This window comes from Stegodyphus dumicola, chromosome 1 (genome assembly GCF_044657685.1).
Source record: "Stegodyphus dumicola isolate Sdum_Otavi_A_Nest chromosome 1, ASM4465768v1".
Classification (NCBI taxonomy): Eukaryota; Metazoa; Arthropoda; class Arachnida; order Araneae; family Eresidae; genus Stegodyphus; species Stegodyphus dumicola.
In genome coordinates, this window is record NC_140768.1 from 146,249,211 (window position 1) to 146,273,161 (window position 23,951).

The 23,951-nt window shown below is 32.6% G+C and overlaps 1 protein-coding gene across 1 annotated transcript in view; it reads right to left on the bottom strand.

Annotated features, from left to right (window-relative positions):
• LOC118189377 (circadian locomoter output cycles protein kaput-like) overlaps positions 1-23,951 on the bottom strand; it is a 184,696-nt gene that overhangs the window by 80,404 nt on the left and 80,341 nt on the right. The window contains exons 5-6 of the mRNA XM_035359969.2: positions 5,041-5,189; positions 2,023-2,114 (exon numbers count right to left, since the gene is read on the bottom strand). Of these exons, the coding sequence (XP_035215860.1) occupies positions 2,023-2,114; positions 5,041-5,189 (241 nt within the window). The remainder of the gene's footprint in view (positions 1-2,022; positions 2,115-5,040; positions 5,190-23,951) is intronic.

Genomic DNA, 23,951 nt, shown 5'->3' on the forward strand with positions numbered 1-23,951 from the left:
AGAATCAATCTACGCTTGGGCTGGGTAGACCACAAAAACTTTTAGTCTATTCAATCCAGATTGGACAGTGACAAAAAAAAAAAAAAAAAAAAAAACGCTGTTTCAATATTAGAGATTTTGCGGAGAAAGGGGAGAACCTCCCAACCTCCGTACTGTATAATGTATTGGAAAAAAAAAAAAATATTTTGAGTATTCTTTTACTTTCCTTTTATTTAAGCCATTCCGAATATTATTCCTTAGAAAGCTAATCTGTGTAAAAACACACCCGTTTTTGGAAGTTTATCTATACTTCAGCAGTTACTGCAACTATATTATTATAAATATTCATTCATATGCTCATAATATAAGCATAACGATCATAATAAACACGAATATGAACTGACCACGCGGAACGAGAATGCAAATTATTAAAATCTTGATAGAAATTCAAACGTGTGTAGTATTTGGGTGGGAGGAAAAGAATACCGAATGTACTGGAATTTTCTACCGTTTTCGCAGTTCTTTGACCAATAGAACGACTTGCACCTGTCTGTACTCTCGCGTAGGTTACGTTAATACAGAGAAAGGAGGGGAAAGCAATTTCCGGGAGTATGATTCCCCATTTGACGTTGCATATGAGGAAGAAAAGTTGTTTATTTAGTTTCGGCTTTGGTACGGGGGAAAAATGCGCGTTCATTAAAAAAGCATTAAAAGCAAAAAATAAGCACTAAAAATAAAAAAATAAGGTCTTTAAAGGAAAAATAAGCACCTATAACGGCCTTTATATTTTATTTTCAAATATAAGGACTTATAAGCACTTGTAAGGACCACTATGAACCCTGTTAGAAAATATGGCCCTCTTCAATAGTTGAAAATAGAAAAGGTGCATGAATCGTCAGAAAATGTATTATTGGAGCTTGCTAAATCAATCGGAGGCAAAGGTTTTGTCGACATGGCTATTGAGGATGTTCAAGATTTATTAGCGGAAGTAGAAACTAACGAAGCAAATTTGATGGAAATTGCCATCCAAAGCCATAAATCAGATTGATTCTGAGGACACTAGCACTGATGTAGAATGAGCGGTTAATAATTTAACTTTAAAAAATTAAAAGAAAGCCTAAGCTTGGCTGAAAATTTCGAATCATTTTTCTTCTTGAGTGCAGACCCTGCCACTGAAATAAGTTGAAAATTCAAAAGGGAGCTGCAAAACTATCTAGCTCCATATAGAGAAATTTACATTGATCCAGTAAGAACTAGTAAGCAAAGTAAAATGACAGTATTTTTAAAGAAGGAAGAAAATGCCAGACCTTTAAATGAAGAAAGAAATTCTGAAAGTCAAAGTGATCTCATTCCACTGAAAAAGCATTCTCTGTTGATTATACTGAGTAGTAACAAAGAAGAAATTTATTAAGCTAAAGTTGTGTTATATTAAAATATGTAATATTTTTTGTTTTGTGTTGTACATACATATATATGCTTAATAAAACTTAAACTGTTTATGTAGAACTAAAAAATATTTGTTTTTAATAAGTTTTTGGAACGTAAACCCCCTTTTTATATTGGCTCTGGATCTTGTAAAACACGTCATTTTCTAGGAACTTTTCTACAGCATTATATGAGGGTGACCTGTATCCAATAACTCTAAGAAATCTGAAGCCTTTGTTAATCTGTATGCTTAAAACACCAAACATCCTGAAATGGCTTTTGAGATCCACAGCAATTTCCTCCCCTACCTATCCAATAATGCATGAAGAGGTGTGAAGATTTCAAATGACATCCTTTCTGCTTCCTAACAAATAAAGATAAGAAACCACAAACAAATCTTTTTAAGACAAAGCTGTCTGCAATAAACTGATACAATGCATTTGGAGAAACTGCACTTGCCTGCATTTATTAAGGGGAGGGAAGAAAACAATATCACAATCTGGGACATTTCAGGTGGTTGTCTTCAATTGAATGAAAAGCCATCTCAGACGTTTTGGTCTTCAAAGAGCTAAAGCATCAATTTTAAAAAAGAGCACAACAAAAAGAAAAATTTAATACCTCTAGCATCAGATGAGTAAATTCCTCATTGGATAAAAAGGAAGGCTTCCAGTTCTCTTGAACTTCCACATTCTGAGACTGCACAGATAGCTCTGGATAAAAGAACATTTAAGTCTACAATTACCAACTGACTTTAAAGATTATTAAGTAAAGTAATTTAAAGATTTTTAAGAAAAACATTTTGAAACTTTTTCATTATACAATGTTACAATGCATAATCTTTGAATTAAAGGCAACAAGATGTAAGTCATAAAATATGAGCAATTCTTAACTCTCACATTTTGAAAAAATGATTAAAATTTGAGAAATGCCTTCTAAGGAACAGCATGAAGTGGAGTATTTTTTAAGTTACAGGATCCTGGCTAATTTGCAAGATATATAACTTTATTCAAAAACAAATAAACTATAGCAACACAGTACAAAAAACTATAATTTGCAGTTTAAACATTTGTCTGTTTTGCTTATGTGTCATATGGGAGATACTGCTGTTGGGCATTTACTGATTTAATCTCATTTCTCCATTTATTTTCCCATTTTGCCTACATCTTTTCTGTTTTTAATATTAAATTAATAAGACAGATGGTTGTTAGATGTCCATTAAGTGGTAGTTTGTAAAGTCTAGTTTGTTCCATAAAAAAAAAGTGCATGCATGTTTCACGTTTCTTGCAGACTCGGCAGATTTTTCATTTTTCAATATTTAGCTTTCACATGTATTTTGTTGATTTGATTTACTTTATTGATGTAAAAGTAGTTAAAACTGTTTAGCCATAAAAATAATAGCTGGCTCAGACGTACACAGCTAATTTCTTGTGAGTCAAATCTGAACTGTCTATAAATGAGTCTGGGACTAGTGTAAATTCTCTAGATGGCTTTGATATTAGTATAAAAAACACAGTGGTAAACATGCAAAATTACAGTTTTGATTGGATATTATCTAACTGAAAAACATGCAGTAATATAAAGTCTGCCTGGATGTGTCCCAACCCTACCAAGACTAGCAGAAACACATTTTTCAGAAAGATTTTTATCTATATAGAAAAAAAAAAAAAAAAAAAAAAAAAAAAAAGAACCAAAACCTTCAAGATGATGTTACTTATATTTACTGGAGGGAAAAAACAGTAAAAGAATTAGAAAAGACATACAGTACTTTTGTCTAGATTGTCATGTTGGTCTGTGCCTCTTGTCTTATTTTAAGATACTCACACTAAATCAGATTGTTGGGGGGGGGAGACCAAGTAAATGTAACTGGAATTGGAACATAATTGTGAAATAATTGTATTTTTTTTAATACATACAACTGTAAATTTAACTTTCCTTTATGCACTCATGTAGGAAGAAAAGACAACTTCCAGGGAAAATATTATTTCATTTGCAGTAAAAAAAATATTTTAAATGTTTAAAAATTACAAATGCAATAACATTTTCCTATTAATAAATGCAAAATGAAAAATTGCAATAAAAAATGTGACATTTTTGGGATTGAACTCAGGGGGGGGGTGAAACTGTTGAGTGGTTAAGTTTTTTTGGGGTGGGCGGGGAAGTGCTATAACCATAACGTGTATCTCTTGATAATATAACTAAATAAAGAATGATGTACTTCTTTAAACTTCTTTTGGGATGATTGGCATAATTATTGCAATTTTTCATGACTGATGTGATTTCATAATAGGATAATATGTTTCATGTTTTAAGGGCTATGAAATACACTAGCTTTCATGCCTGAAATGTAATTTTTTTCAAAATTTTACATATTTTTATTGCAGTATTTTGATATTTAAGTTGATTACAAATAAGATTATTTCTTTTTTAATTATAGACCAGAAATTTCCATTATTTATTTGACTCTTCTGCCATCATTTGCATTTTTCATATGCTCTATTACCTAAAATTTTGAGATATCTGGATTTCAGCATTTTTGAAGCTTTAAGGATTCTAAGTTACATTTTTAATTATAATAAAATTTATGCTCTTCATACATATATACATAATTATATAGAGTCATATTATACAGAGTTACAGAATAAACAATGATGGAAAACACAACTTATTCCTGTATGAAACGACCCACCACTTTTACCTTCACTTGATGAGGGTGATACTGATAACACATTCGAAGCAAGAGTTAGTTTCTAAGGATATGCTGCAATGTGTCTAAACAGAATCTGAGGACTATATTGCAACTGTTACTAAAGGTGCTCATGCAGAACACTCTTAAATGATGAGGTAAACTGTTTTCTTATTTCATCTTAATATGATTTTAGTGTTCATTTCATACAGGCAAAAATAATTTCAAACGATTACTTTTGTACCAACTTGTATACGTACACCTTTACAACCTATATAATTTTCAATAAACAAGGTACACTTTTTTCGTCTCTGATTTTACAGCCAAAAAAAAGTTATAGCCATTATTCAATGGTTTATGTTTAACGTGGAGATGGAGCTGTGCAAACTTATAATGTTGCTTATAAAGTGCCCAACGCACTGACTAACAGCAGGCAGCACTCTCTTTCTTCGACATGAACTGGTAAACCTGATATAGACTATGTTTAGATAAAAATTATTATATACACAAGCAACATTTCGTATAAATATGCTTTTCAATACATTTATTAAAAATTTTTACTAAAAAATCCAACATAATGCACCCAAATAGTTACAAATGCCTTCTGAGAACCCCCGATGGAAATTTTATTTCAAAAGTACATTATAATTTTGATCACGACCAAGAAATATAATCTATGAAAAATGTCAAAACCACTGCTGTGTAGGAAGTGTGTAAAACATTTTTATTTTTAGGAAATTCCTTCTTTTTAACAGTGTTGAAATTACTTTCATAAAATTCTCTATGTTAAAAAGCTTTATATAGAAGTCCAAAATTTATTTTAAAAAAAAGGCAACAAAAACATGCAGCTCCTTTTTCATTTTCTTGCTTGAATTAAAAAGCAAACATATTCATCTTTAAACTATCATTAAAATGAATACTAGTATGAAATATATATATAATTATCTCATTACCACTGTGGTTTTTGAGAAACGATATCGTCGAACGTAGTACAGATGATTTGTCCATCTTCCTACTGTTCGAAGTGACCATGGAACATAGCTCATTGATGAGCATGTTGAACTGATCACGGCGCTTCTTTTCACTGAGATTTCTTGATTTGCTGCAAGACAAAATATCAATCATTATTACAAATAGTTCAATTAATATCTTTTAGAACAAATAGTAGCTTTTACACTAAACGAAGGGAAACTTCTGGTTATTTGAATATGGCAAAGAAGATAAGGCATACCTGCCTAAGGGAAGGGATGCCTTCATGGCAGACTTTCTAAGGAAAATTGGCTTATATTCACCCCATACACACACACACACACACAAAAGGGAGGGGGCTAAAAATTAATAATGCTTGCAGTCTGTTCACCTCAGTTTGGTTAAACTACCAGTATTCAAGAGTCTTAACAGCCTGGCCACTGGTGGGGCAATGAAAAAAAACTGTATTTAGATATTTAATTATATGCAGTTGGCTATATGCCATGATTAAAAAAAAGTGTTTTTTAATACAATTTGAAAGATATTTTATGCAACTCTGAAATAGCATATATCACCCAAGTAGAATGTTATAGGTTTGGCAACCTCTCAGTTTAATTGTACAATCTTTTCAGACATGAATAAATAAATAAATAAATAAATAAATAAGAAAAGGAAAAGAAGATGAAGAAGGAGAAGAAAGAAAAAGAGAGAGAGAATGCAATTTCAGAGAGCATGCTCTAGTAAGCTTGTCCATCTGAATACCTCAGTTGTTCCTGTTATTTGATTACACAAATGGAAAAGAGACAGATTATTCATAGCTACAGAATAACTTTGAAGCAGCTCTAAAAAGAAACTGGAGTCAAATTAACATTTTTCCTGTCCATTCACTTCCTGAGTGGTTACGTGATGATTCATAAATTAGTCCCATTTTACAGGTATATCCAATAATGTGACAGTCTTCCATGATGTTGAAAAGTGATAAAGTTACTCAGATTTTTAGTCAGAAGAGACAATGCTTTCTGGTACTTCTAAGTGTATTACACTTAACTCTCTCCTCGGAGGAAAACGAATGGCTCAGCAATATAACTATACACAACACTACAACAGATATTGTCTTTTAGGCTATTATAGAAAATTTTTTTAGTTAATGCACATTTTATGAAATCTCACGCTTGGGAATTAGAGTGACTGATTTACCAATAGTAATTTCCTTGTTTAACAGTAACATCTAAAATGGAAGTCACACGTGAACTTTTCACAGATGCCTTTTGCTAAAATGTGATGAATAAGCTGCAATTTATAAGCAGAAATTTTATTCTCTTGTCTCATCATACACTACAGTCCAGCAAATTTGACCTAACGTGGACTGTGAGGGTGGCAAGTTACCAAAAATGTCAAGATTTATGGAAGAAGGGATAGGTTACTAACAACTCATAATAATTCGTTTAACACCTAATCCAATCCAATTTTATTTGCACATTCCTAATGTCAAAACTCTTCCGGCATTCAATTTCACTTCCATTGCCTTGTCAATTTCTTTTTTTTTCTTGTTCATTATCTTCACTTGCATAGACAACATAATATTTGTAAGTCTGGATATAAACTAAGAAACTTACCCATCATGAACTAAAAGCTTAGCTTAAAATATAATACAGCCATGAAACTTCATGCAAGCCTGCTAATGGCTAAGAACAGAAAAGAATGCGAATGAGAGTGGCTACATGACTTTCTTGGGCCACTTTGTTACTGAGAGTAGGAATGGGGTAGATTGGAATTTTCATGAAAAGAACAAAACCTATCAGCAAATTCATGACACAGGTCACAAAAATAATATCACAAAGGGAAAGACAAAAAATGCTGTTACCTCATATGAGTTATGACCTAAAAAGTGATGATTCACAGATATGCTAAGAAAAACATGATGATCTAAACAAAAATTCTTGTGTTAAAAATCATGAACATTGTTTTTCCAGGCACCATGTATTCTTTCAGATTTTTAATTAAGCCATCTACTAATTTTATTAACTGCACTTTCAATGTAATTTTTATTGCCTTTTAGATAAAAAGGAAAAAAATGTGCATTTCTGAAACAGTTGTTAATTCAATAAAAATCACATGATCTACATAATGCTGTTTATGACATTTTATCTCCTGTGCAAACAATAAGCAAAACTTTCCTGCATTTTTGCTTCAATTTTATATTTTCCCTCATTAATACTGAAACAACTTGACTTAAATAGCTACTGTTTAGAACAACTGCTTTTATATTATATAAATGCAATACTATAAAAAACACTAGTATTTCTATAAATAAATTCCTACAAGTAATATACAGTATTTACAGAAATAAATTTAAAGCAACCATTAAGTTTTAAAAAGCTTTAAATGACATTCTTATTAAAATGACAACTTTAGATATATCCACACTAATATTCATTCCCTACTCTTCCATTTGCAAATTAATTAAAATACTATATAAAAACCACATACAGTAAAAAGTAGAAAGAAATTCCAAGTATAAAATGGAATATATATCGAACTGAGCAATTTTCATCATAAAATAAAAATATTAATATTATCTTAACTAGGAGAATCTGACAAAAATTAATAAAAAGTACTATATTAACTATATAACTGCCTATATCAAATTTAAATGTATCCCAGTCTTCTTAAAAAAAGTGTCAAAGTGTAAAGCCAAAAAGTGTTAAGCAAATTTAAAAGCATTTATGAACACCAGCAATTTACATCAATGTTTATAAACATCAATAGTTTAAAATGAAGATAACAAAAAAATGTAGAAAAATAAGTCATAACTGAAAAGCTAGCAGTATTGTGAATATTTTCAGTATTATTATTATCATAGCATAGTATAGTGAACTGTGCTATGATAATAACACTGAAAATAAAGCTATACAGTTTTAATAAATGAGATTAAATAAGGCAGCCTTAATTGCTAAACAGCTTTAATTAGTATACTGCAATTCATTTAGAAATAAAGGCAATAAACCTAGAACAAAATATTAAAATATGTGTGACATTAAACATATAATGAGAGATCTCAAACTCAGCACAACATCAAGTCGATCTTTATCAAGTGAGGTAAACTATTAAAAGATGATTGTTAGACCAAAGAAAGGATTAAGATACTCCCTTGTGGAAAAACCATATACAAATAAGAACTAGGAAAAGCGAGGAAATCAAAAGCAGAGACTGAGGGGGGGGGAATCTTTGTCCCTAAACTTAACCAAACAAAATATCTCCTTAAGTTAACAGTATTGCAATAAATTATCTGCCTTTAGTCTGTAGTAAGTGCTAATACTAATTTGCTTAAAGGCACACAAAATCAGCAGACTTGCCTTCCGCATTAGATACTATGACTCCATACAAATTGAAGGCAGAACTGGATTCCCAAAAATAAATTGATTAGCATCTGTGTCTAATATAAAAGCAATATCTAATTTAGCTCAGAAAGGAATAAGGAAAGGGAAAAAAACATCCAAACATATATATTTTTATAACTATACAAAGCAGGAAATACTAAATTAATTATTATTGATTTAAAAAATACACTATAGCTATTTATGTCAGTGACTGGTTATTCATAGATTATTTATTTATATCATAAAATCTTCTTTAATCAGAGCAGAAAAAGAAAAAAAAAATAATAATAATCAGAAGAATATATCACAAAAATACTTATTTTTCAGGGTCCAGAATATACTTAAGAAATAACATTATAATACAAAAAAACAAAGTAAACAATACAAACACAACATCAAAAGAAAGAATTTTGTATGGCAACAATACAAACATAACATCAGTTTTGAAACACAATCCATAACATCAATGAAATACCAATAGTCAAAAGTCGTTAATTCGGACACCCATAATCCGGAATGATTTATAATCCAGACCTCAAAGCTACAAACTTTCTGCGCATGCGTCGCTTTGACGCACGCGCATAGGCGTTAACGTGTGTGCGTAAGACCTTTACGGCTGCAAATATACGTGTGCGCATGCGCGTTTAATGTATAACGGACGGTAAAAGGTAAGCTAAAATTATCTAATTCAGTTAATGTTGCAGATTGCGTTGCTCCTTAATCTTCGAATTGGATCCGGCTTATTATTTTTTGCAGATTGTTAGAGCAATTTTATAAAAGTAAGCTTGAACTTTCGATTATGTCAAATAGAATTTCCGATATATATTTACTAATATGTAAAGGATTTACAAAGCGAAAGTATGTTTCGAAATCCGAAATCTGTTTATCAATTTCACGCTGTTCTGCGGCGGGGAAAGGGGGGGAAACGCCGTGACGCGTAATGAATTGGAAGTGGATCTGTCAGCACTATCCTTATCTTCATGGCAGATGTTTTTATTTTATTTGGTTTATAATTCCTTAATAAATGTCGTATTTCATGTCGATGTACTCCGTCTTTGATATGATTTAAACAATTATAGGTCTTGAACAGCGGAATTTTGTAACTAAACAAGAAATTATGTCTGTTTAATAGAATTAAAGAGAAAGTATTATCACATGAAAGGAAGCAACTTAAACAACTTACATTGAAAGGAAATGTTTAATAAAGTAAACAAATAAATATTAAGCTTTTTTTTTTTTGTAAATTTTGATACCCTTTAGATCATAATTGTTCTTTATTTCATAAATTACGGTTTCATATTTTTAATTTTGTAATTTCTGCATGTCATCTTACCAGATTTAAACTGATGATCTATAATCCGGAATCGCCGAAGTCCCGACGAGTCCGGATTAACGACTTTTGACTGTACTTCTCAAAAGGTATGTGTGTAGCACACATGTGGATTTACACTTTTGAAATTCATCAATTGTTTTTCCGATTAATTCTTTTTGAACTGAGTACATTAGTTTTTATTGTAACAAACTGTAGCATGACTGTAGAGTTTGCCGCCTGATGAAAAAGTAAATAACATTTTGCCCACCAATAGAGTTTGCAAAAATTCTATTTATGAAGATGTTCTTTTTAAACAACTGAATTTTATGTGAAAAACTGTGATCAAAGTGTCAGACTGCAGGTCAGAGGGCTAGTTTGAAAACAGAAGTATCTCCACTTTATTTATTGCTGGACAAAAGAACATGTGTTTAGTGAAATTCTATAAAGAGCTGAGATTATCCCTCATACACAACTATTGACTGGTGTAATCACCTGCAAGAAGTGTATGTATGCAATGGGGGGGGGGCGTTACAAAATATATAAGTAAAAACAGAGTGGCACTGAATGCATCTTTGAAATAGATATGAAGATACACAAACAAACACTTCTCTTCAAAGTTGACAATGAATTTGCAATTTTTTTGGTGCTGTGCAGATAACGGAAAAGTACCAGAATGCCTCTCAAGAGATATAGGGTTAAGCCCATCTGGAAACAACAACAACAACAAAATAATAATAATAATAATAACAACAACAACAACAACAACAATAATAATAATAATAATAATGACATCACATCCCAAGAAGAATGAAAGACCTTTAAAAGATTTCATGTCCCACAATCATAAAAAAATAATAATTCTTAAATGACTAATCCAGTAACTTTAGATGAAAGCTATTCAGTTTACAGGAAAGTAAGAACAACATTAACTATGATTACTCAATCTCTTCTTGAATGCTTATTTCTAAGTATAATAATATAACGTACATCTCTAAACATCACAGCTGTGAAGAAATACAAAATTACGTTTCGGTCTAGCAGATGGATCTTTTATTACAATTTACACACTTTATCATCATTTAAAGCAGGATTCCATTTAGAATCACTTACAGTATTATTCGAGTTAAGGAAAATTCGTTTCTCCTTTATAGTTAATTTTTGCTATTTTAGTTACTAATATTAATGTTACAAAGATCGTAATCAGGAGTACACTTACTATGAGTTCTAAAGTTTTTACCTTCATAATACAGAAAAAATGTTCTAATTTGCTTCTTTAGGAAGCTCCAAAAGGTAAAATGAAAAGGCACTTTAAACTGTACATGACTCTTACTGATACATTAATTACGGTCTTATGATGAAAATTTCTTAAATATGAAGTGGGTTTGATTCTTCTTATTTATCTGAATTGTGTCCTTGTTCCATAACTTACATGAGAAAAACCTCAACTAAATTACATAAAGGGAGATTTTAACTAAAGTTATGTTAAGAGCATTTAATTTTTATCAAATAATTTATAATTAAGAGAAATATAAAGTAGTGCCACTAACATATATCAGCTTTTCTGATTAGTTCTGCTCTAAATTTCCTGAAGATGAAAAATATTTTAGAAGAAGGAATGCCATGCCATTAGGTATATTAGAAAAGGGATATTTTTTTGAAGGAAAAAAAAATGTGGCAGCCACATTTTTCAGATCTTACAACATATAATTACTGCCCCTGAGAGTTTCACATATTGAAAAAAACCTGTCACTGATACTACTATTTTAATACTAGGTGAATATATATGGCACATAATTAAATATGTGTAGCTTTATATGATGAAAGAAGACATCTTCATCATCATCTATAATGGCAAGTCATTCTATTTATCTGAATGTTTTTTATCTGTTTTCCAGTTGCTATGGTGTACAATCCACTGCAAAGAACTTTATACTTTTTTTTAGGAATTTTATAACTCACAGACTGCATTAAATGCAAAGAACAAAGAGAATAATACTTTGATCTCATTTGAAAAATTAAAAATTACTGTTCTAGCTTCAGCTGAGCAATTACTGTATCCATGTTATATAATGACGACTGTAGATCTACTAGTCTCATACAATGATTGATTTAAAATTACATTAAATTTAATGATTAATTAAATTAAAGATAATACTAAATATAATCCATATTTTATTAGATATGATAATAGATACACTTCATATTTTATTAGATATCACTTCCCTCAAAGTAGACTCCTTGGAAGTTGATGCTTGGATCACAATAGTTTTGTTACCAAACATTTGGAATTTTTTTCAAATGTACAGCATTTTTACCTGTACTACTTCACTTTCCTTCCAGATTAGGTTATTTGAATATGGCAAAGCATATAATGACTATTTCCCTAAGGAAAGAGCTGCTTCACACATGGCTGCTCATTTTTATCCTAGAGAAAACAGCAAAGAAAATTGCAAAACATGAATTCGGGCAGCAATGTTGAAGCACATGCAGAATGCTTACTGTATGGTGATGATAAAGCAACCGCTAAAAAAGTAAGCCTATATGGAAAATGTGCATTATTACTTCATCTAATGCCGTCTTGGTACTGAAGTGGAAGGAGAAAAACTTTCCAATCTACCCGCTCAAATGAAACCATCTGGCAGCCCAAACTCCCTTTCCTGATACTCAATTCAAATCAACAGTTTATGCTGCTGAATGCCACAGAATAAAGTCCTAATGAAGAATTTGTTATCCAAAAAAAGAGACATTTTCCCAAGAATTAGAAATTTAATTTTCTTGCAATAAAGAGATGGAGCTGAACAGCACACTGCTTTTGACTGACTAATACTGCTGGAATACAGAGATGGCAGGCTTCTTCATTCTGAGCTCTCTTCCTTTAATTTGTGAACTCAATAAAAAAAAAACTGTTATTTTCAGCGAGGATTAAAATTTCAAAATTTAATATATGCAGTGAAGTCTCACAAATGTTTTGACTAATACACAATGATTATTGATTTTGCTAAATAGCATGGAGAAGAGATTTTCTGAAGAGATTTTAGTAGTACTAATTTCCCTCACTCAACTCTGTTTGAAAACAAACACATTTTATTTTCCAAAATAAGTAAATTGAAGTATTAGCCCTGGAAAGCTCTTCCATCCTGACTGATATCTACATGCGTTATTATGAATCACAATTATTTGAAACTTTTAACTTGCCGGTATGTTCTGCTATGTAGATGATACTTTTACCCTGTTTGATGATAATAAAGATGATTTAAATAAAGTTCTTTAAACAACGAATTCCACTGATCCTGCTATTCAGTTCACTTTTGAATTGAGACATGCAATTCTCTTCCATTCCTCAACATTTTGGTCACTTGTAACACATCCAACTTCAGTACTACAGTTTACTGTAAACTTCCATCAGTTTGCCTTCTACCACACTTCAAATCAAGTCATCTGATTAAACAAAAGTTAGCTTCATTTTATTCCTTTGTTTTCTGTGCACTTCAAATTTGCTCCTCCGTATTGGCTCTTGATCAAGAACTATTGATAGGGGCTTTTCACCCAACATTATTAATCAAACAGTTAAAAAATTCTCTTCTCAACACACCATAAGGCACACTCTTGTTTTAGAACATTACAAGAATTCTGTTGTCATTCCTTTCTTTTCACCAATTAGCTATAAAATGGCACGTATTTTAGAGAAATTTAACTTGCGGGTCGTTTATTCGCCTATCAATGAAATTCCAAGTTCCATACTTAAGGACCCTGTTTCAGATATAAATTCCTGGGGTATTTACAGGATTCCTTGCCAGTGCAGTTTAATTTACATTGGTCAAACTAAGAGAGACCCAAAATTTCACAATCACATGAGGCATATGTTAGGAAAAAAGAATACGCAGAAGTCCTCTGTTGCCCAGTATTGCTGGTCCAAATATCAAACTTTCCATTTTTCTGCAGCCAAAATTATTCAAAAAACATCTTCCATGGGTGAATTAGATTTTCTAGAGGCATTTCACATTAAAAAAAGAAATATTTCTTTTCTAATTAATGACTCTAACTCCAATCCATCTTTACCTTCAGCCTTTAAGAAAATTATGTTTTAGTTTACTCGTTTTATCAATAGATGGAGCTAGTAGCTTAACTCTTTTCCAGCCATTCTTATCTTATCTCATTCATTTGCACTTTGGCAGCTGAAGGTGATGGTTGAGTAAAACCATAGAAACTAGTCCTGTGAAAATCTGGAATATATAATGCTGGTTTTTGGTGCTTGACTTATGCCCACTTTTGAAAAATGGGGTTTGAAATCTGAAAATTAGTATTTATTTTACTATCATTCTCTGTTTTAGTAATTTAGTTTTCTTCGATTATTCTAGCAAACTAAGCTTTCAATCTGACCCCACAGCTTCCCTTCTCCACAGAAGGAGGAAATAGTTAGGAAATAGTCACAGATATCCAAGGGCAAACAGTTTTTCATGGAAAATATAAGATTTGCTTTCCTATCCATATCAGATTTACCAATTTGGCTATCTGTCACTCTTCTGGCAAACAGTTTTCAATCTGAAATCTATGATTAGTTTTTGCTATTGTTTTTTTATTTCATCAGTTTGATTATTTAGTTTGATGCAAATACAGTTTTCAATCTGAAACCTGTATTTCATATTTACCCTGTTCTACTAATTTGGCTATTTGTGAGTTTCCTCTTTTTTTTAAAACAAAAAGTTAAAAAGATAAAAATCTGACCCAGTTTAAAAGAACAAGCAAAAGATACTGTAATAATGGCAGAATGTTTGGACCATAGTACCAGCTTCCAAGGAGACTATTTGGATGCACAATCTGGCTCCTCAAAACTCAGTTTCAGTTTGCCATCTTTTATACAGTTTTCCTCTATATATTAATAATACCATATAATTGGCTCTGGATACCAAATAATTGGCAATTTTTCTCCAGAATGTTATCCTAAAAGTAAGTACTTTTTTTTTGGCTGATTCTTTTACAAGGTGCATTCAATCCTTGAATGGGACATATAAGGACATGAAGACTTACTGCATAATGAGAGCTGTATCACCAGTATTCTTCGAATGGTAAAATTTCAAATGGTAGAGACTGACAATGTGCAGATTTCTTTTTTAGATCTTTCATGAAGGTAAACTAATGAAAATATTCCATAGCAATTATGTAATAAATGCAAAAAAATACTGCTATATTGGCCAGAATTTAAGACTGCCCTACATATTAAAAGATCCAGCACATTTTAAGATATTTTTATATAGAGAAAACACAGCTTCTATATAAAATGCCTGTACTTGATACAGTACAGATGTTTTTCAAACAAGAGAATAAAGGATCCAATAACATCATGTGAAATTTAAGTAAGTAAGCTTTCTTTTAATGAGAAAGTTAAAAAAAAAATATCATTTGAGATATTTTTTAAAGGATAAGCTATAAGGGGGAAGGTTCGGAAAGGCACTTTCTTATATTCGGGCCAACATGGTTTTTAAAATAACAGGTGCAATAATAAATTCTACATTAAAAAATAAACACAAAAATTTCTCATTTAATGAAGAGCCCATGTTTCTTAATTTCATGTCGTAACCAGTTAGGCATCTAAGTTTTAGAAGTCTCATTAAAATTTTCTATATTAAATAACATAAAGGGCTTTTTTCTAAGCTTTTACTTTATAAAATATTTAGGCTTTTAATCCTTTTAATGCTTTATCGTAATAATAAAAAGAAATTCCTTGTCATAAGCTCTCTTCATCTATAAAAAGTGACAACAGAAGTTGACATGCATTTGCAAGCTTCACTATCAATAATTAAAGTTAGAAGTCAAAAATAAAGTATTCATGACACAGAAAAAACTCCTGAGCTAGTTCTAATAAATGTAGACAGAATACAATCATGCCACAACCACAAATCTTGGTCAACCGATCTATGAATAAATATCATTAGATCAGATGAATGATTTCACGCAGTTTCTCATAAAAGGAAAAAGTGAATGGCTGCAGAATATCTTTAGAAGTGTAGAATCTAGATTAGCAGTTCTCAACCTTTTGACTAACACATACTATCTAAACTAAAAAAAAAAAGGAAAAAATTTAGTACCACCACTACATTTTACAATGATTATTTTTCAATTTCTCAATAGAAATATTAATATATATATATATATTGCCATTTGCACAACTTATCAGCTAACACAAAATAACATTAAATTAAAAATTGGTTACTATTTTAATTATCAAAGTTTAAGTTATAATACTTTAATTCTAAAATTTAGTGCAAAATTTAAACCTGTTTTAGAGAGATGTTTATGTCTGGTTTTATTTCACTTATTTTTAACTGTAAATTAGGATCCACTTTTAATTTTGTTCTGTACTTATCTTTCAAACATAACATGGAAGAAAAATCCTTGTTCACAAAAATAAGTTATGGAAAAAGGCAATAAAATTTAATATCACTTAGTTTTAACCATACATCCAGACCCACTTTTTAATTTTGCTCTGTATTTATCTTTCAGATATAACATGGAAGAAAATCTTTGTTCACAAAAATAGGTTGAGCGAAAATGCAATAAAAATTTAATAGTTTTATTTGAAATGCCTTTTAATTCTTTTTTGTTGTTGTTGTTCAGACAAAAGTTAACAAGTTTTTGAAATCTTCAGTTAGCGTTCGATCACATAAAATTTCTATCAATTGTTCTTTTTCTTCACGAGATAAAATTTCAGGTACATTTGAACAAAACGAATTTCTAATCCAATTTTCTTTTTCATAATCCTCAGGAAAACACATGTTGAAATTATTTATCAATGGAGAACAATGATTTTTAATGTCTGATGCAATTCTTTTATTTTCAAGTTATTTTCGATTAGAAAACTATCTAACAGTGGTAAAAAGGTTAAAATATTATTATTCAATCCTTTGATTAACAGCAAGTTTTTTTATCATTGCATTTCTCTAATGGTAAACAAATTAACACTTTGTCCTTGTAATCCTAAATTTAATTCATTTAACTTTTCAAAAATATCAGCTAAATATGCTAAACGTGCCAATCATAATTCACTAAATAAACATTTTTGCAATTCAAATTTTTAATCACAAAGAAAAATTTGAATTTCTGATCTAAGTTCAAAAAGATGATTTAAAACTTTGCCTCTCAATAGCCACCTCGCTTTGGAATGAAATTTTCGTGTTCACTGCCCATCTCTTGGCATAAAATTGTAAATATTCTTGAATTTAAAGCTCAGCTTTTAATAAAATTAACAATTTTCACAGCTTGATTCAAAATTATTTTCAGGTTTACAGGGGCTGTTTTGGCTACTAATGCTTCGAGATGAATGGAGCAGTGAATAAATTTAGTTTTAGGTGTGACTTTCTTTATTTGAGAAATAACGCTTGTATGTTTTCCTGTTAAAGCCCACACTCCACCACTGCATATGGCAATGCATTTATTCCAAGGAATATCATTCTCAAATATTTCTCAATTACTTTAAAAATTTAATTTCCAGCTGTTCTATCATGAAGAAGAGATGCACAAAATAAATACTCTTCAGCAATTCGTTAATCTTTTTCAAAACATTTGTAAAATTATTATGTAAACTAATAATTGAACAAAGTTTGTTATATCAGCACTTTCATCTACTTGCAATGCAAAATACTCACTGTGTTTTATTTTTTGAATAAGTGTCTCTTTTATGGAATTTTCAACTTCATGACTTTGTCGACTTTCTATATCATTTTGATACAGGAATATTATTAAGTTCATTAGCCTCTATTTTGTTGAATACTATTAAAACAATATCTTTAGCTGCTGGCAATATTAGGTTTTCTCCAACAGCGTAAGCCTGCCCAGTCATGGCAATTCTTAGGCTTACCAGGTAACTAGCTTCCAAAGCATTTTCACTTGAAGTAACAAACCTATCATTACATGTTTACTATTTTTGAACTCCCATAATTTTCTCTTAAAATATTCTTCAGGTTTTTCTTTAAATTGACTTGCTTATATTCAAGATGTTTTTTAAGAAATGATGGTTTCATACTTTGGATAATAGTTCACCGCAAACAACACACTGAGATTGAGGGTCCATTACAAGTAAACCCATATGATAAATAACTTTATTTTCCACAAACAATTTTTCTTTTCTTTTCAATATTTTTAGTGCTAGTAGATTATCCTGGATCCATCACCTGTGAATCATCACTTTTCTGCTTAGTCAATCCTAGCCATTTTTCCATTTTGAAAATATAGGTTGAATATTTTTTCACAAATATATAAAAATGCACAATATATTCCGATTTCTTCAAAAACAAACAATTTTTTCTCAAACTGTGCAGGAAATTAAGGAATAGAAAGCAACAAGAAGACAAAATACCTGCTGTTACAGATAGCAAATCGACATAAAAAAAAATGATTCTAATTGAAAACAGAGCACTATTAGCCCAGAAATGGTGATTATACAAAGTAAAGGCAACATCCATTTATATTACTCCTTTTAAAAACATCATTTATGACAAATTTTGTTATGTCTATGGCTAAAAGAATATTTGTGAAAATAAAAAAAGGATTAGTTTGCTAAAGTCTATTGACCTTGAACAAAGCTGAGATCGCATAAATTTACGAGTGTAGGAGAAATAAAAAATTAAACAGGATGTTAGGATATCTCATTTTTGAATTTAATAGTTCAAAATACTTTGTTTCTTTGTGTTCCACCTACTTTTCTCTTGCATACCACCAGTTGAGAATCGCTGACCTAGAATGCATTATACTAACTGTCAAGCACAGAAGCAAATTTTCAAGTTCTGTGCAGCTATCTTAAAATTTTGGCTGGTACTATTATTATTCTAAATGAAAAAGTTATTGTTAAAGAAAAACTGACTGACTGGTTGAAATTTGAGCTAATTAAGTTCACTGTATATTGGAAACAACATGGAAAACATTGAATTTTCTGCAAGAGATGGAATATTCCAATATGATAAGGCATATAAATGCACATAGACCAGACTACTTATGACATGTAGAATATGAAGACAAAGGAAAATATATGTCCTGACAACACAGTCGTTCAAAATCAATGTTATTAAATCACTGTAATCTGTTTTACAGAAGAAAATTAGGAATTTAATCTGTAAGCGACATCTCTACATGAACCCCTGCAATTTATCCATGCATTAACATTGCATTGAACTTGTGTAACTGCATTTTTAATCAAGTTGAAGTGATATCAGAAACAAAATGCTTTCCCATAATGCCACATACACACATTGTTGACAATAAGTACACAGCAAAATGAATCAAGCCCTAGTTCCTGCACATTTCCAATATATATGCAAAATAAAAATGCCTTATTCAAAGAAATGTAATTTAATGAATGAAACTTTTCACTAAAAACTGGTTAGTGCAATTACTGATGATGCTTTTAATGTGGTGGTCATTAAACTGTTGAGGAGGGTAAAAATTTACTATTATAACAATTGTCAGCTTCATTATGTCTCGTCAGTGCTCAGTTAATCTGGAAAAAAAAAAAAAAATTTATAAACAAATTCTTTACTGCATTCTTCACACTACCACTCCATTTTTGATAAAGTTCTCCAAACTTAATCGAGTGACTGTAAAATATAATGTGATGATCAATATTCGAACAAAAATGGTTTTACAAGCACAAGGTGAAATTTGTAGCCTTACTTTTTCAGTGTCTAAAAACTGAATAATAGTAATTGATGTCCACTATCTTATTTTTTTACAAAATAGAAAATTCCAGTTCATGTAGCCCGTCTTCAACGCACCAGGAATTTCCAGCAAATGAAAAACACCAGCTAATGCTTCCTGTCGATAATGTAAATTGAAGATTTCCAAATGAATACTAGTTTTTCCATTGTGCATTAATGCTTCATCAGAAAGTTAACCACTTTTAATAAATAAATAATAATGCACACAGTGGACAAAAAATCTAACTCGCACATGCATGCACACACATACACACACACAAATATTTGCCTTTCCAAATTATTTTATTTTAATAACATCATATATTACATCAGTATTCTCAGTGAAAGTTAATCATTTTTGTAATAAATAAGTAAAAATAAGTTACAGTATTATTTATTGAGTTTCCCTAAAAATTTAATTTATATCTTCGCTACTGCCTCATTTTGCCACAAGGTTCATTCATTCCAGAATTAATGTGTTACGAATTTCGTATTTAAAAAGCTAATGTTAGTTCAATTATAAATTAAATGGTTTTATTCCCCGTGCAGTGCAGCGCATGACAAATATTAAAAGAAGAAAGCTAAGCCGAAAAATTTAAAATACAAGAGCATGTGCATTTAACATTAAATAAATAAATATGTCTTTTTGATTTCGAGAAAGTACCAGAAAATTCTCGCACGCGATTTAGAAATCTTATAAAGGGAGGAAAACCTCTCAGTAGTAGTTGCTTAGTTTGTTGTTGTTTAGAAAACTGCTCTTGTTGATTGTAGCGAATTCGTGGATTAGCTTTCTTTAGCTGTTTTGAATTACGTTCTATTGGACATTTGAAATAGTTAAAAGATAACTACTGTGAGATATTGTAATACTGCATGATAATTTGAGAAAATTTAAGCATTTTTGTTGTGATAATAATAAATTTTTGTTCATTTTTCATCGGACTTGTGCATTCATTTCATAACGAACTCGTACGCACGCAACAATTTTTGGTGTCAGGAGTGGGATTTGAATGCCAATAACAAGAGGGATGGAAGAACAATTGAGACAGCTCATTACTGCTTTTGCTGCGTTCCAAGAAAAAGTGGATGCTGGTCAAAAATCTGTACAGGAAATGATTGAAGCGGGATAGGAAGAAATGAAAGCGGGACAGGAATCCGTTAAAGACGAGATGAAATCTGTTAGAGACGAGATGAAAGCAGGTCAAGAAGAAATGAAAAGAGAAATTACATGCGTAATAGAAAACAAATTCGAGGCTATAGAAGGTAGAATAGACTCGGTCGAAAGTAAGGTTGGAGAAATTGAAGAAAGAGTCTCCTCCGTCAAAGAACAAATAGGAGGGTGAGTTTCTGGTGTGGAGGAACGAATTGAAGGAAGAGTTTGTGCCGTCCAACACCAAATCAAACAACAAATTGATGAGAGAGTTTCTGCAGTTGCCAAAGAAATGGAAACTTTAAAGAAATTCGTAGCGATGGCAGGAAGCAAGAGTGATGATTTTAAATTCTTACCGATGCCTGCTCGTCCCTCTCTGAAGGTGTCGACATATGATGGGAAGACATCCTGGCAAGTGTATAAGACACAATATTCTATCGTGGCAGATGGGATTCCCAGGCTAAGGCCTGTCATCTCGCCACTTCTTTAAGAGCCGACGCAGCGGATATCCTTCAGACTCTTCCCGAAAACAAAAGGTTAGATTTCGAAGCTCTGTCCGGTGCCTTGGAGCTGCGCTTTGGGGAGAAGTGTTTAAAAGACTACAGCAGGCTCCAATTAAAATCTCGTCTATTACCTGCACAGGCGAATTTAAATAATTAAATTATTTAAATTCGTAAAGCCTACCGAAACACTTCAGGAGCTCGCCATGGATGTTGAAAGGCTGTCACATCACGCCTTTTTGGAGTGCCCGACAGAAACAAGGGAAATCCTGTCCCCGCAATATTTCATCGATGGCATCCGGGACCCTGAAATACAGAAAGCACTGCGAATGGCGGATGTTAAAGATCTGAAAAGCGCTTTAGTGTACGCCATGAAATTTGAGGCAGCCCAACAAGCCACCCGTCGAGACCGCCATCCAGTCAGAGCTGCTCAAGTCCAGGAGCCAGGGGATCAAGTCACTGCTCGTCTAGACGATTTAACTAGACAACTGAACGCCTTGAGACGGAATATTGGTGACAAGAAACCGACCGTAAAGTGCTGGAACTGCGGTGCTGAAGGACACATACGACGAAACTGCAGAACACCCCAAAGCACGGATGCTAAGACCACTCCTAACAAACAGCGGGGAAACTAATTAGTGGCCATCTCACGGGATGGAGGTTGCCAGATAATGAAAAGCCCCAGTTTAAAGCGCTTCAGATTTCTGCAGCGAGAGGTGGCAGTAATGGACTTTTCATAATAGGACATATTAATGGAGTTCCCTGCAATATGACGATAGATACAGGAGCTAACGTTACCATCATCCGAAGATTTGGCTCAACAACTGGGAAGCAAACTTATCTGAACGCCACCCTGCGTTACCCTACAGACTGTGTCCGGTGAGAAGATCGACATCGATGGAAAAAGTAAATGTTAACATCACGTTTGGAAGGGCCGCTTACCATCACACGACATATGTAGCAGAGATCACTGATTCTTGCATACTCGGATTGGACTTTTTAAGGCAATACAATTTTTCCTTGGACTTTTAAAAATAACGAATTGCATTCTACATCTGAGGACACAGCGTTATTTGGAGTTAATGATGAAGAAGTTAAATCTGTCCATAAAATCATAACACAAAACAATATCACAATGCCGGCAAGAACAGAAATTTTACTTCCTGGATCCATAGCCGAAAACAGAAATTTCCACTACGGCATCAGAGAATATCCCAATAACTGTAATAGCCCAAAAGGAGTTCTAGTAGCCTCAACACTCGTCGACCTATCCAGAACAGTTATCCCGGTGAGAGTCGCCAATGTAACTGAGAAGGGGAGAATTATTAAGAAAGGTGAAGTGGTTGCAGCATGTACTCCAGTAAGAGCATTACATCGAAGTTATTGCAGAATGCACAATTAAACGATAAAGAGAGGAATGCTGCCGATCGCGTCATTAAAGATCTTCAAGTTGTTTTCTCCCGCTCGTCTTCTGATGTGGGTCAAACTAGTTTGACACAACATAGAATAGATACCGGCGATCATCCCCCGATCAAGCAACATCCAAGACGTCTACCGTTTGCTAAACAGGAAGAGGTGCGAACACTGTTAAAAGATATGGAAGAAGGCGATGTCATCGAGCCTTCAGTAAGTCCATGGGCATCTCTCATCATCCTAGTTAGAAAGAAAGACAGCTCAACAAGATTTTGCGTTGACTATCGCCGGTTGAATGAGGTTACGAAGAAAGATAGTTACCCTCTTCCTAGAATTGACGACATTCTAGACACTCTTTCTGGAAGCAAGTGGTTCTCAACACGTGATTTAAAGAGTGGGTATTGGCAGGTAGAAATACAGCTTGAAGACCGAGAAAAGACGGCATTTACTATGGGACAAGGGCTTTGGCAATTCAAGGTGATGCCGTTTGGACTGTGTAATGCGCCGGCAACATTCGAACGCCTCATGGAGACTGTTTTGAAAGGTCTTTCCTACGAAGCCTGTCTGATATACCTGGACGACATCATCATTGTCGGAAAGAAATTAGAAGAACATCTAGAAAATCTGAGAAAGGTGCTTCAGAAACTGAAAGAAGCCAATCTAAAGCTGAGTCCCGCTAAATGCAAATTGTTCCGAAAGAAAGTGACTTACCTGGGAATGTCATCTCTGCAGAAGGTGTGCGCACGGATCCTGAAAAGGTATCAGCAGTTAAATCCTGGAAACGTCCCGAAAATGTCCATCAGCTGAGAAGCTTCCTAGGGCTTTGCACCTACTATAGGAGATTCATGAAGGACTTTTCTTCCATCGCAAGACCCCTTCACAAGCTGACAGAGAGCAACCAAAAGTTCTTGTGGACAAAAGAATGCAAAGATGCATTTAACAACTTAAAGGAGGCTTTAACATCTGCTCCAATCCTGACGTATCCTCAGCTCGACTGACCATTTATTCTCGACACCGACGCGAGCAATGAAAGTGTCGGTGCCGTTTTGTCCCAAGAAATAGACGGCCAAGAACGTGTAGTGGCATACTGGAGAGCAAATGCCTGTCTAAACCGGAGAGGAATTACTGTGTCACCAGGAAAGAGTTGCTCGCCATAGTCAAAGCTGTAGAACATTTCCATCATTATCTATACGGCAGAAAATTCCTCCTCTGCACGGAACATGCCTCATTGGCCTAGCTTTTAAATTTCAAGAATCCTGAGGGTCAAATAGCCAGGTGGATACAGAGACTCCAAGAATATGACATCACTATCTGTCATCGTAAGGGATCATCACACGGAAACGCCGACGCCCTGTCTTGAAGACCTTGCCAAGAAAGCTGCCGATATTGTTCCAGGGTGGAAGCGAAATACGAGCTGCTGACTCCGGTCGCAAGACAAATTACAACATCTACATCGG